We start from the raw sequence: 14,004 nt of genomic DNA, 5'->3' as shown, positions 1-14,004 counted from the left end.
GTTCTTTGCAATACTGTAAAGGACCGTTGCAAATTTTATTGTAATAAAGTAGGTCTTAACAAATTACATAGCATTATCAACGTCTATAAATGGTGCTGACCCACCTTTAGATAACCATTTTCCTGACTAAGCAGTAGTTCCAGATAGGTATTTATTGTTGGTGCCATTGATGCATGCAAGCTTTTCACAGCACCTGCCCCCTATCATAAACACCAGCCTGTATCTCCCCCTTTAATCCATGTTTATACTTTCCACAAAAAACCCCATCAGTTAAAAAGAAAGAGAACAGGACGTCAATCACCTATTTGCAATATGACTCCCATGTCTGGAAGCACTCTTAATTTTAGGTGATGGGAACTCCCATATTTTATTTCAAGACAAGAGTTTGAATGAAGAGAGAAAATAGGAGCGTCAAGTCAACAGATGAAAATACTTGCACAGCCCAAGCTAGGAAGGAGTGTGGTTTTGAGACAAGTTGTGTGAGACTGAACAACAAGCATTCAGCTGAAGGATTGGTTGACTGAGATTCATATCTTCCTTAAAAAGAAGCGATAGTGGATGTTCTTGAAAATTAGCAGCGCTGGTAACAAAATAAATATCTCTCAACATCTGTAGAGTTCACTGAGCCATAAACAGTCCACATACATCTAGATTTTAGTTTTGGTACGGCCCTACTACTGGGTGAAGACATTTCCACCCCCTCTGTGGAAGCAGATTGTTAATTATTTTATTTATCACAGTTGCGTTTTTGCTGCAAAGGGGCAGGAAAGGTGTTGGTGGGATTTTCTGCCTTATGTACTCCAGCGCTTTGAATTGCAAGGGACGCGTTTAATGCTCACATATAGACAGCTAAATGTATTGGGCTGGTCCCGATGGAGCGATATCTGCATCTGATAGCATGACATGGAATAGGTCTGGGTCTCTTCACCTCTAATCTTAGAATCAAGGATGAAGAAGAAGAAGAAGAAGAGTTTGGATTTGATATCCCACTTTTCACTACCCGAAGGAGTCTCAAAGCGGCTAACATTCTCCTTTCCCTTCCTCCCCCACAACAAACACTCTGTGAGGTGAGTGGGGCTGAGAGACTTCAGAGAAGTGTGACTAGCCCAAGGTCACCCAGCAGCTGCATGTGGAGGAGCGGAGACACGAACCCCGTTCCCCAGATTACAAGTCTACCACTCTTAACCACTACACCACACATTTTTTAAATTCATTTTCAGAGTGGGACATACATGGATTTGAAAGGGGAAAGATGATCTGAAGAGCTGCCCTAAATGTTTTATTTCCCCCCTCCCCAGATATATTTTGAAAAGGGCCCTTTTTAAAAAGTAGTTTGCAAGGCATGGTGGCCAAATGGTTAGGCCTATGGGCAGCACTCACCCTAAATACGTTATCAAGAAACTTACGCATATACAATCCCAAAGGAAAAAAAATGCTGACAGGTTTATCCCAAAAGTATAAACATGTTCCTTAGCATAGGAGGAAAAACCTCTTGCACAAAGCCAATTTAGACTAAGGGGAGATCCAACTGGCTGTTTATTGCGAATTCATTTTGATTTGTACACAAAGATCCAGTGGGTATTTCAAGCTAGTGGTTATTTTGCCACACTTTCCAGTGCAATTTGCTATTCCTTCTCTTCTTATCAGACTTTTTTTCAGTACAGAAAGTAAAAGACAATTGCACAGGACTACAAGTGATGTCATATAACCTCTGTGCAAATTGTAAGTGAACAAATCAAGATTTCTGCATTGCAGGGGGCTGGACTAGATGACACCTGGGGTCTCTTTCAACTCTACCATTCTATAATTCTATGAGGAGTGCTCAATAAAAACAGTCCATGTGGAAGTGCCTTAAGCTGTATTAGGGAGGAATCCGCTTACATTTTAAATCTTAATAAAACAATTTAAACTTAAACGTCGGTTATGTGCACCAGAAATGTACTGGAACGAGAAGAGTTACATTCCAGCTCTCTGTAGTCTTCAGTTTGGACTGTAGAAGGCTCAGAGTATATAAATAAAACTTTAAGAACATAGGCCTTAGAATCCAACTACATTTCTACATTCCCAGAAATGGAGGGAGCTTTCAAAGGCAGCTTGTGATAATAATGGTCTCGGATAATAACGCAAAGCCAGAAATCCTACTCGTCAGGCCCTCAAACCCCAGACATACCTCAAGTAGCTCTTTGCAATCTGTATGGGTTCCAGTTTTTGTCACAGCACCCCTTTATGTGGCCTTATTTGTACTTCAACAATAGAGGACGTTTTTCCTCTCGCTGTGCAAAAAAAACCACCAACAGCACTCCATCTAAACCACCTCAGTGTCACCAATTCCACACATGGGAGAGAATTAGAACAAGACATCAAGGGAGCGGAGATTCAGTTCTGTATCTCTGGGGTGCTAACCGTGCAGCAAAACTACGCTACGCAGCGGACGGCACAAGCTTCGCGTTCACGACCGTGAGGGGAAGAGAGAAGGAAACGGCGGGGAGCAGTTCATCCGAGGAGCTCTGGGCTTCTGATTTCTCCCTCAGATCGTCGACTGCTCCTGCAGGAAAGCATCGCCGCTGGGCCCAGAGCGCTCCGGTTCAGAGGCGAGGGCTGCCTCGCGCAACACAGCCATGTGCTCCTCTGCCGCAGACAGCGATTGGTCGATCCAGTCCATGCGGCTGGGAGAGTGGCAGGCGTTGCGGGTGATCAAGACCAAGTGGCTGACGGAGAGGAGCAGCGCTGTTGTCCTTCAAAAGGATGGAGAGTGGTCAGAATAAAGGATGGAGAGCTGGACCCATCCTGCCAAATGCCCCCATTCCCCTGCCCCCGGCACAGAAAAGGAATTACTATTTGTTGTTTGTTCATGGGATTAAAAATAAATAAATACGCACGTTATACATTAAAAGAAAATTACATGAAAATGGTGTGTCGCTGGTATTTAACTCCGAGTAGATTAGCAAAAATGTACAGGACAAGTTCAAATGTTTGTTGGAAATGTAAGGAAAAGGAAGGCACCTTTTATCATATGTGGTGGAACTGTAAAGTAGTAAAGGAATTCTGGGAAATGATATACAATGAATTGAAAAAAAAGTTTAAAATAACTTTTGTTAAAAAACCAGAAGCCTTTTTGTTAGGAATCGTAGATGCAGAGATACCGAAGGAACTGAAAAGATTGTTCATGTATGCTACAACACTTGTAAGGAAGCTTCTTGCCCAGGGTTGGAAAGATGTTAAGATACCTACCAAGGTAGACTGGCAGATGAAATTATTGGACTACGCAGAGATGGCAATTAACCGGGAAAACCAGAAACCAGGAGGATCAAAAGTTCAGTAAAGAATGGGACAAATTTACATTATATTCAAAAGACCACTGTAAACACTTGAACTCTTTGTCAGGTTTTAAATAACTCTTGCTATTTTACACAGATTTTGGACACAATGGAGGACTGTAAACCAGATGGACTTATAATATGCAGTTTAAAAGGTTACTTAAAGAACCCACAGAGAGGAGGAGGGAGGTCTTGAGGTTCAGAAGAATCTTGTGTAATTTCTGTTGTTTGTGATTATGAATGTGAATGAAATTGTAAAATCAAATTTATTTATTAAAAAAAATACAGTATAAATTCAAAAGCAATATACGACGTAAAACCGAAACTATCAATTCATAAAACGCTATAACACTATCACAATGATAAACACTATAATGAAAAACACTTATCATGATAAAACAAAACAAAAATACAATAAAGCCCATGGGACAAACTTTTGGTATGAATGTGTCTCAAGAAGGTAATTAGAGAATAGCCTTTGCCAAAGGTGTCATAGACTTTGAAGAAGCACGAACTCAGGACAAAAGGGAGAAACGAGCTAAGAGGAAGGCACACTTGGCAAATCCTCACCGTGATCAACTCCCACCCAAAAACCTATGTCTAGGGCTCCAATATGTCCCGAACATCTCCAGGATTTGTCCTTCAAAAATGGCACCCAGGCGGGATTTCCGAAAAGCACTCAAAATGTCTGGCATCATTGCTGCCCATCTGGGAAGTGTCGGGGTTTCATTTTTGCAATTTTCCTTTTTTAAAAATAGCTAAAAAACACAAAAATAGCAACAACAACAACAAAACCCTCAACATCGTCTGTGTCCAGATTTTCACTTATGGTAACCCTACCTATGTCCCCACTGTGGAAGGACACGTGGATCCAGAATCGGCCTCCAGTCACTTATGGACTCACTGTTAAGACCGTTTTCATGGAAAGCAATCTTACTCGGCCACCATCAATTGCCAAAGAGGATGCATGACCATGTTGCACAATTCCTGTTATTCTCCACTGACAACTCGCCTATCCGACATTGCCTACTCACCTGGCATCCAGAAGTTTGGGATCCAGTGGTGGGTACATGGATCGGACCACATCATCGACCCTGGGAGAAAAAAAGAAACCCAATAGCCTAAGGCAGGGGTCTGCAACCTTTAAGACACAAAGAGCCACTTGGACCCGTTTCCAAAGGAAAAGAAAAAACCTGGGAGCCGCAAAACCATTGCGACATTTAAAACAAATATAACGCTGCATATATTGTTTCTTACCTTAATGCAATAATAATAAATAACGTATAGGAGCCAATGCAAAGTATAATTAGTAAAAACAACAAGAATAAGTTCTTACTTTTTTGCATTGACTCAGGGGCGTACCCAGGATCAAAACTGGGGGGGGGGCAAGCCATGGTCCTTCAGGTTGTGACATTTCAGCACGGAAAGGCGAATGAAACCAAAATTTTAGGGAAATTATATATAATTATAGCAGTGCTTTATTACAGTAGTTATTACAATTATTTGCTTGGTTTTTTAAATTTTTATTCTAGTTACATTTCTTATACCAGGGGTGGCCAACTCCCAAGAAACTGTGATCTACTTTCAGCAGTGATCTACCCCCGTTTTTTGGGGTTCAGCTCAAAGTTGTTTTGGGGGGGTGTGGTGGGTGGGAGAGAGGGCTTCCCCCTCTAAGATAGGTTGGCAAGCGAACTAAGAAAGAAAGAAAAAGGGGGGTGGGAATGGAAAAGTGGGGTGGAAAAATATAAATTGGGGGTGGGGTGGGTGGGAGAGAGGGCTTCCCCCTCTAAGATAGGTTGGCAAGCGAATTAATAAAGAAAGAAAAAGGGGGGTGGGAATGGAAAAGTGGGGTGGAAAAATATAAATTGGGGGTGGGGTGGGTGGGAGAGAGGGCTTCCCCCTAAGATAGGTTGGCAAGCGAATTAATAAAGAAAGAAAAAGGGGGGCGGGAATGGAAAAGTGGGGTGGAAAAATAAAAATTGGGGGTGGGGTGGGGTGGGGAGAATATCTATTAAAAATATGTAGTAGTTTAAAAAATAAAAATAAAGGGGGGAAATCTTTTTCTTCTTTTTCCTTTTTTTGAAAACAAAAACAAAAGGGGAAGAGAAAAGAAAAAGGGGGGATAGAGGGAGAAAAGGGTAATAATAAAAATTCAAATAGAGTGGCTGCAGCAGCTGTGGGGGGTGTTTGTTTATTTTTCATTTGTTTGTTTGTTTTTAAAATGGGATTTCTCCCCTTGGATTAAAAAAGGAGGGGAGGGGAAAAAAAAGAGGGGGGGTGGGAGAGCAAGGCAAAAAGCCAAAAAGCAAAAAACAGGTTTTTTGGGGGGGGAATCGCGCCAGGCTCTGCAGCGCGCCGGCCTCGGGGCTCCGGGCCCCCGAGCCGCCCTTGGGGCCATCGTTGAGCATGTACACCGCCCGCAGCGAGCGCTGGCGAAGCACCGGTTGGCGGAGGTTTCAGAAGCAGCCCGGACGTTTTCGCCACCGCCGCCCGGCCTTCCTGTTGCACAGCGGCGCAGGAAGGCTCCGAGTCCCGGCCGGGCCCCCGGGCGCCACCCGGATCCCGCTGCCAAAGAGGCGCCGGACGGTGAGGCGGAGCAGCAAAGCCAGGCGGAGGCGGCAGCAGCACCATCTGGCGACCGACGCCGGGAAGGTCCCCCGCCCGCCCGCCTCTCCGGGGAGCGGGGAAGGCGCAACGGAGCCAAGCCCCACAAGGACACCCCAGCCGCCCGCCGGGCCCGACACTCCAAGGAGGGAAGCGGGCAGGCGCGGCGGGTCAGGAGGATGGCGCGGCGGGCGCAGCCCAGGCGGGCCAGGAGCGCAGCGCAGTGCCCCCACCACTCCGCACCACCTCCGCGCCCCAGGCAGCCGCCCCGGAGCCGAAGGAGGAGCGCCTGTTGCGCGCTCACAGTGGCGGGCCACGGCGGGGACGGCCCCGCTCCGCTCCGCCAACTGCGCTGCCGCCGTCGCACCAGGCCCTGCCCCCCGCGCCTCCCCCCGGCTGCCCCCTCCCTCCCTCTCTCTCTGCCCCCTGCAAACCGCCCCTCCATCGCGGGCAGGGCTGGCGCGTCTTCCCTCCGGCTGAGGAGTTCTCAGGCGCAGTGCCCCCACCACTCCACGCCACCTCCGCGCCCCAGGCAGCCGCCCCGGAGCCGAAGGAGGAGCGCCTGTTGCGCGCTCACAGTGGCGGGCCGCGGCGGGGACGGCCCCGCTCCGCTCCGCCAACTGCGCTGCCGCCGTCGCACCAGGCCCTGCCCCCCGCGCCTCCCCCCGGCTGCCCCCTCCCTCCCTCTCTCCCCCCAGCAAACCGCCCCTCCATCGCTGGCAGGGCTGGCGCGTCTTCCCTCCGGCCGAGGAGTTCTCAGGCGCAGTGCCCCCACCACTCCGCGCCACCTCCGCGCCCCAGGCAGCCACCCCGGAGCCGCGGCAGGGCCGCGAAAGAGCCGCATGCGGCTCCAGAGCCGCAGGTTCCCTACCCCCGGCCTAAGGGGAGGAGACGGCTCTTTCAAGGCCCTTTGTAACACAAGTTTTGTGTATTATATTAATAAGAGCTACAGGTACAGAATACAGAATATGCCCTAGCCCAATACAACTCAGGTTGGTGGGGAAGGAGTGGGATGGAAATACAGGAGAATCTGCAGCCTGCTGTTGCTGCTACTACTAATAATAATTTTATTAATCATATTCTGCCCTCTGAGTGCATTGCCCCAGCTGTTCTGGGAGGCTTCCAGCAAAATATAAAAACACCATCAAACACCAAACATTAAAGTACTTCTTCTGTAGGTGTTCACTGAAATGGCCATAGTTTGTTCACACACTTTTCATGACAAAATAAAAAATTCTTTCCAGTAGCACCTTAGAGACCAACTAAGTTTGTTCTTGGTATGAGCTTTCGTGTGCATGCACACTTCTTCAGATACACTGAAACAGAAGTCACCAGATCCTTAAATATAGTGAGTGGGGAGGGGTATTACTCAGAAGGGTGGTGGGAATGGGTGATAAGCTGATAGGTGTGGAAAACCTGTTGACGACTCTTAACGGCTGCAATTAGTCTTGCAGGGAAAGGCAAGGGGTGAGATGGCTAAAGATAGCTTTGTTATGTATAATGAGATAAGAATCCAATGTCTTTGTTCAGACCAGGTTTCTCCATGGTTTTAAGTTTGGTGATTAGTTGCAATTCAGCCACTTCTCTTTCCAGTCTATTTCTGAAATTTCTTTGTATTAAGACAGCTACTTTGAGATCTTTTATAGAATGTCCTGGGAGATTGAAGTGTTCTCCTACTGGTTTCTCTTCACTTTTCATGCAGCAGCTAACAACAATTTATTTACACCCCGCCCATCTGGCTAGGTTTCCCCAGCCACTCTGGGCAGCTCCCAACAATGCCTATGTCAAACAGTGGGTCTCTTGTGTTTCTCCCCCCATGATTTTTTGCACTGCAGAAAATTGGATTTTTTATTTTTATTTTTGCAACCCTGGATGGAAAGTCATTAGCCAGACCAGAGGTGGAGAACCTGTCGTTGCACTCCTATTCCCATCTGCCCCAGCCAGCATAGCCAGTGGTCAGGGATGAGCAGAGTTGTAGTCCAGGGGTGACTGAGAGTCCGGAATGGGGTAACTGTGCCCCTGAAGGACCAGGTGTGCAGCCTGGGAGTCATTTTGGACTCGCAGCTGTCCATGGAGGCGCAGGTCAATTCTGTACCCAGGGCAGCTGTCTACCAGCTCCATCTGGTACGCAGGCTGAGACCCTACCTGCCTGCGCACTGTCTCACCAGAGTGGTGCATGCTCTAGTTATCTCCTGCTTGGACTACTGCAACACACTCTTCGTAGGGCTACCTTTGAAGGTGACCCAGAAATTACAACTAATCTGGGATGCGGCAGCCAGACTGGTGACTGGGAGTGGCTGCCGAGACCATATTACACTGGTCCTTAAAGACCTACATTGGCTCCCAGTACGTTTCTGAGCACAATTCAAAGTGCCAGTGCTTATCTTTAAAGCCCTAAATGGCCTCAGCCCAGTATACCTGAAGGAGCATCTCCATCCCCATCGTTCTGCCCGGACACTGAGGTCCAGCTCCGAGGGCCTTCTGGTAGTTCCCTCCCTGCGAGAAGTGAGGTTACAGGGAACCAGACAGAGGGCCTTCTCAGTAGTGGCGCCTGTCCTGTGGAATGCCCTCCAGTTAGATGTCAAGGAAATAAACAACTATCTGACATTTAGTTGACATCTGAAGGCAGCCCTGTTTAGGGACATTTTTAATGTTTGATATTTTGTGTTTTTAATATTCTGTTGGGAGCCACTGAGAGTGGCTGGGGAAACCTGGCCAGATAGGGGTATAAATAATAAATTATTATTATTATTACTATTATTATTAGTATCATCATCATCATCATCCATGGATGATGGGAATCGTAGTTCAGGAATGGGGACTCTCAGGCCCCAAGGGCCAAATGCAGTCCTCCAGGCCTCACTATAAACACCTTGGGACTCTCCCCAGGCCACACACCCTCCTGAGCCACACTGCTCACCAGCCCTGTTTTGAACCCTCAAGTGTTTTTTGCCTGGCTGGAATTTGTCTTTAAACTCTGATCATGCTCCTTGCTTGCCTAGATGGAAGATAAAGATGCGGGAGGGTGAAGAAACTAGTCTGCTGTGCAAAGGTAGCGTTTACACGCTCCGTTCACTTTCGCCTCGGGCTCCTCTCGCCAATGGCCTGCGGCCTCTGAGAGGTTTCCTGGAAGAGAATGTGGCCCCCAAGCTGGGGAAAGGCTCTGCACCCTTGTTGTTGTCATGTGACAACACCTGAAGGGATGCAAAGCTTCCCTCGGCCTGCTCTAGTGCTTCCCGCCAGTTTGGCATCGCTCCCTGGCAACTCTCACCTGGGGCTGATCCGCTTGGCAACCACAATGATGTCACTGAGGCTTGCCGGAGGCTTCATTTGGGCTCCCGAACCCATCGTCATGGCAACAAGCTTCTCGGTGAGGGTGTGGCAGATCTGTCCAAAGAGGGAAGGTGTGAGTCAGTGCTGCCGCGCATAGCACCCTCACATTGCAGTTTCCCCCACCCCACCCAAAAAAAACGGGATTTACCTTCAGGATAGCAATGCAATGGGAGACCAGGCCCCTGAAGGGAGGAAGAAAGAGAAAAAACACAGCAGTGAGTTAGAGAAGCAATGGGGCATTTTAGCAGATACCACTAGAAGAGTCATCCAAGGTTTTCCTGTTGTACCACTTTTGTAGTCAACGTAGAAAAGAGAAAAGTCACAGGACTGATTGCACACGTGATTATCGGTTAGGGAGCTGCATCGCAAAATTGGGAAAACTGCGAATTTTGAAAAATCACATTGGTTCCCTGCTGCTAATGGAAAGGGGCATTTCTCAAAGTTCACCATTCCTCTTCCTCCCATCAAAGTCAACTATCCCCCCCCCCCAAGAAAAATTACAGTGGTACCTCAGGTTACATACGCTTCAGGTTACATACGCTCCAGGTTACAGACTCTGCTAACCCAGAAATAACGCTTCAGGTTAAGAACTTTGCTTCAGGATAAGAACAGAAATTGTGCTCTGGCGGCATGGCGGCAGCGGGAGGCCCCATTAGCTAAAGTGGTGCTTCAGGTTAAGAACAGTTTCAGGTTAAGAACGGACCTCTGGAACAAATTACCGGTAAGTACTTAACCAGAGCTACCACTGTACTATAGGGCATTTTCCATGGGAAAAGTCTGGCTTGCCAGCTGCTTTAAGTTTCACATCCTGGTGCTTAAACACTCAGATAGACTATTATCTCTGGTGTTGTATTAATTAATTACACTGGCAAACTAATGCCAGTGTACCGGAAGAAGCAAAGATCACCAATGTCGAAGCAATGATTCTTCAACATCAACTTCGTTGGACTGGTCATGTTGTTCGGATGCCTGATTATTGTCTTCCAAAGAAACTACGCCATTCCGAACTTTAAAATGGAAAGCGTAATGCTGGTGGTCAACAAAAGAGGTCTAAAGACAATCTCAAGGCAAATCTTTTAAAAATGTAGCATAAACAATGACAACTGGGAAACAATGACCTGCGAGTGCTACAATTGGAGAACAGCCTTTACCAAAGGTGTCATGAACTTTGAAGACACTCAAACCATAGCTGTCAAGTTTCGGATTTGAAAATAAGGGATCAGCAGTCTCACCTATCCCGGGGACAGTCACATGTCAGTGGTGGGCGGAGCCAGAAGCAAAAGTGGTCGGAGCAGCAATGTAAACTCCAAGCGGGCTCGGGCTCGGAACGGAGCAAAGAGGAGGGCAGCCAGCAAAGAGGAGGGCAGCCATGTGCTCCGTGCGATGGAGCCCCATCGTCTTCTTGTCTGATCCCATCAAAACAGGACAGGAAGCAGCAGCTGCTCAAAGGCAGCCAGGCTCCGCCCGCCAGCTAACCTTATTGGCCGGCTGAGGGGCTCGGCGGCAACAGATAGGGGCTGATGCAGGGGGAGGAATACACCCCCCTGTAAGCACGGGAAACGGCTCCCACTTGCTTTGAGGGCTGAGGCTTTTCTCTCCAAGTAGGCGAGGTCTTCCTACCCAGTCCCTGGCCAGCAGGGGAGGAGCTGCTTCCATTTAAAACGGGAAATTTAAGGGAAATAAAAAATAAGGGAGAGCAGCGGGAAACTGCTTGACATAAGGGAGAATCCCGGGGAAAACATGATACTTGACAGCACTGACTCAAACTCAGGATGAAAAGGAGAAGGGTGCTAAGAGGAAGGCATGTTTGACAAACCCTCACTGTGTTCAACCTCCGTCCAGAAACCTGTGTCCCCACTGTGGAAAGACGTGTGGATCCAGAATTGGCCTCCATAGTCACTTACGGACTCACTGTTAAGACTGTGTTCATGGAAGACAATCTTGCTCGGCTACGAGTGATCACCAAAGAAGAAGACGTCTGCAGTGGTTCCTAATACCTGTCACAATTTTGGGTGAATAAAAAAAAATATCCCCTGTTCCCCATTTTATGCTCCCTGGGGAGGCATCGCTGCAAAACTTACGAAGCATCTTCAATCCAGTCTGCGTTCTCCAGGATGGCTTCAATATGCGGGTTTGTTAGAACCACGTCATCCAGTTCTAATTCTGAAGGTTCAGACTGAGTTTCCATGGTGCCACTGAAGTCAACGATGGGCCTGTGGGGAAAGTTCAAAGGTGATCTGGGATCGAGACCAGCATTTTCTTTCTTTCTTTCCTTTTTAAAATAATTTTGATTAAATTTTCTGTTTTACAATTTCAAATACTCATTTCACATCCTTAAGATATCAATGACTTCCCTTCTTATCTTTCCATGGTTCATTTTACATATCTTAAATCTTAAATATTTTACAAAAACAATACCAATCGGTTTTCCATTATTGCATCCATCAAAACTTATTTACACCGATGAATTTTATCTTAATGCTGCCAGCGTTTTCAGCTGTACAGTTATTTCCCATATATTCAATAAACTTTTTACAGTCTCCTTTAAACTTATGTTCTTCTTGTTCTCTTAATCTATATGTTAAGTCTGCAAGTTGTGCATATTCTGTCAACTTAAGTTGCCATTCTTCTTAGGTTGAGACCTCGCTCGTTTTCCATTTTTGGGCCAGGACCAGCATTTTCCTGCCCCAATGCTTAGGCCCTTTTGACTTCAACAGGCTTGGTAAGCCAGCCCAAATACCAGTTGCCAGCTGGCCAAGAGAAAATAGCGCACACCCGTGTCTACTCTTGTATCTTTTGTGAAACACGAGCAGCAGAAACCAGCCTGCGAAGCTTTTATAAGGACATCAGAAATATTAAGCATTCTCACCTGCCGATCAAGTGGCTATTATAAAAGGCACAGGAGCAGGGGCCAGTAAAAAAAAAAAAGTTGGCACCCCAATCCTTTTTTTTTTTAAATACGGTAGTTTTACTTAATTTGTTATAAGTTTTTCCTATTATACTTTGCTTTTTCTTTATTTGCAGGATTTTTCTTTTTTTAAGGCCTACATTTCGCTTTTTCCCAGGGAAAAGATTAGCAGTTTAATCTCTGGAGTATTCCCGCAAAAGGAGGGATTTCACGGCTGTGCAATTCTACTTTGGAAATAGGAGGTGAGCATGCCTCTGAGAACGTGCAGGGTGCCTATTTTGCGGCCAAGGCTTAGTTGCAGAAGTTTTGATTAACTGAAATTAAAAATTATTAGTAACCACTGGGTCCCTAGTGTAGACGTTTTAAACCTTTTTGAGTCCACAGCTCTCTTGAACAACTACATTCTTTCTGCGGCTCCCTGGAAAAAAACTTGTGTTGTTTCATCATTTCGTGGTATTGCCTATCATTTTATTTTTTAAGGCTTAAAATTTAAGCAGTAGCTTTGAAAAGGCTTTTTTGAAAAGTATGAGTCACTCGTTGCCCTGGCAAACAAAACAAATTTATATAATAATAAGAATAATCAGATAATCTGAATATATATATATATATATATATATATATATATATATATATATATACCAACGGGGGGTGGGGGATACAAACAAAGGGCATACTGATATACTGCAATGGCCATTTATTCTTCTTTTTTTTTAAAAGTTGAATAAAAACATAGGGTGAATGGAGTGTCACTCTCCTCAGATCTTACTGCTGAGTCAGGGTTGGATTTTTAATTTTTTTGCAAGTTGCGCATGAATTCAAACTCTGGCCAATATGTGGGCAGCACAGCCCCCTCCAAGGCAGAGGTGGGGCTAGAAAACTACATTTCCCATCAGGCGTTCCTCGCAGGCAATGCAGCTGTTGCTCCCCCCCCCCCCACGGCAATCCAATTCATCGGGTTCAAAACCACTGCCTTAGAGCATGGGTAGGCAAACTAAGGCCCGGGGGCTGGATCCGGCCCAATCGCCTTCTAAATCTGGCCTGCGGACAGTCTGGGAATCAGCGTGTTTTTACATGAGTAGAATGTGTCCTTTTATTTAAAATGCATCTCTGGGTTATTTGAGGGGCATAGGAATTCGTTCATTATTTTTTTCAACATATAGTCCGGCCTACCACATGGTCTGAGGGATGGTGGACCGGCCTACAGCTGAAAAAGGTTGCTGACCCCTGCCTTAGAGCTTTCATACACAAACAACAAATCTCCTCTGGGAAGCTGTTAAATCATTGTGCACAGGAGCCACACCTTCCCAAGCACAATTGATTCCTAGACACACTTTTCCATCCTGACACTCAATTTTGACATGTTGCTAAAGGGTCCCTGCAAGAGAGCACAGAGTTCTTCTGCATCATCCGGTGCAACATCTCGCGAATTGGAGACGGCCGAGGAGGGGAGCGTTACGTCACATCCTCACTGTTCCTTTTTCAAAAATTTGCACGCTCACCTGGTATCATAATGGTTCGAGAAGTCCTTGGGCCGGCAGTAACGTTGCCTGCACACCACAACCAGAGCCACGAAAGAAGCTAGGAAGATGGTCGCCAGCACCCCAATGGCCACAATCACAACCGTCTCCATTGCTGGCCCCTTGTACCCTCAGGGAAGAGGACACTTTGGGACACTTCAGAAGCGCTTCCACCTAGAATGAAAGGGAGCAAAAATTGAGGTTGTGGAGATGCCATATACCAGGGATGTATCCAATAGCAAACAGACAATTATAACCAAACACAAAACAAACAAAAAACCGTGAAAAACAACAATGAAAAATATTGAATATATTATAACAAAGG

General features: G+C 46.4%; 1 protein-coding gene across 1 annotated transcript; it reads right to left on the bottom strand.

The window, feature by feature from the left end:
- Positions 1–1,326: 1,326 nt before the first annotated feature.
- Positions 1,327–13,851, bottom strand: TMEM98 (transmembrane protein 98). Its single transcript, XM_033170681.1, has 6 exons — positions 13,662–13,851; positions 11,336–11,467; positions 9,403–9,436; positions 9,193–9,308; positions 4,352–4,411; positions 1,327–2,735 (listed from the first exon to the last, which is right to left on the bottom strand). Exons 1-6 carry the CDS (start codon positions 13,790–13,792, stop codon positions 2,528–2,530), a joined length of 681 nt encoding a protein of 226 aa, XP_033026572.1. The 5' UTR covers positions 13,793–13,851; the 3' UTR covers positions 1,327–2,527.
- Between the last annotated feature and the right edge of the window lie 153 nt (positions 13,852–14,004).

The sequence above is a fragment of the Lacerta agilis genome, chromosome 14 (genome assembly GCF_009819535.1).
Source record: "Lacerta agilis isolate rLacAgi1 chromosome 14, rLacAgi1.pri, whole genome shotgun sequence".
Lineage (NCBI taxonomy): Eukaryota > Metazoa > Chordata > Lepidosauria > Squamata > Lacertidae > Lacerta > Lacerta agilis.
Note: the sequence above shows the minus strand (reverse complement) of the source record. Positions and strands in the feature narration are given on the sequence as shown.

What these genes read in the sequence shown, in the direction of transcription:
- TMEM98 (XM_033170681.1), bottom strand. Translation starts at nt 13,792, where the DNA reads ATGGAGACGGTTGTGATTGTGGCCATTGGGGTGCTGGCGACCATCTTC. An exon ending in TCGAACCATTATGATACCAG is followed by an intron (nt 11,468 to 13,661) that starts GTGAGCGTGCAA and finishes CTTTCCCCACAG; the next exon opens with GCCCATCGTTGACTTCAGTG. An exon ending in ATTGCATTGCTATCCTGAAG is followed by an intron (nt 9,309 to 9,402) that starts GTAAATCCCGTT and finishes CTCTTTGGACAG; the next exon opens with ATCTGCCACACCCTCACCGA.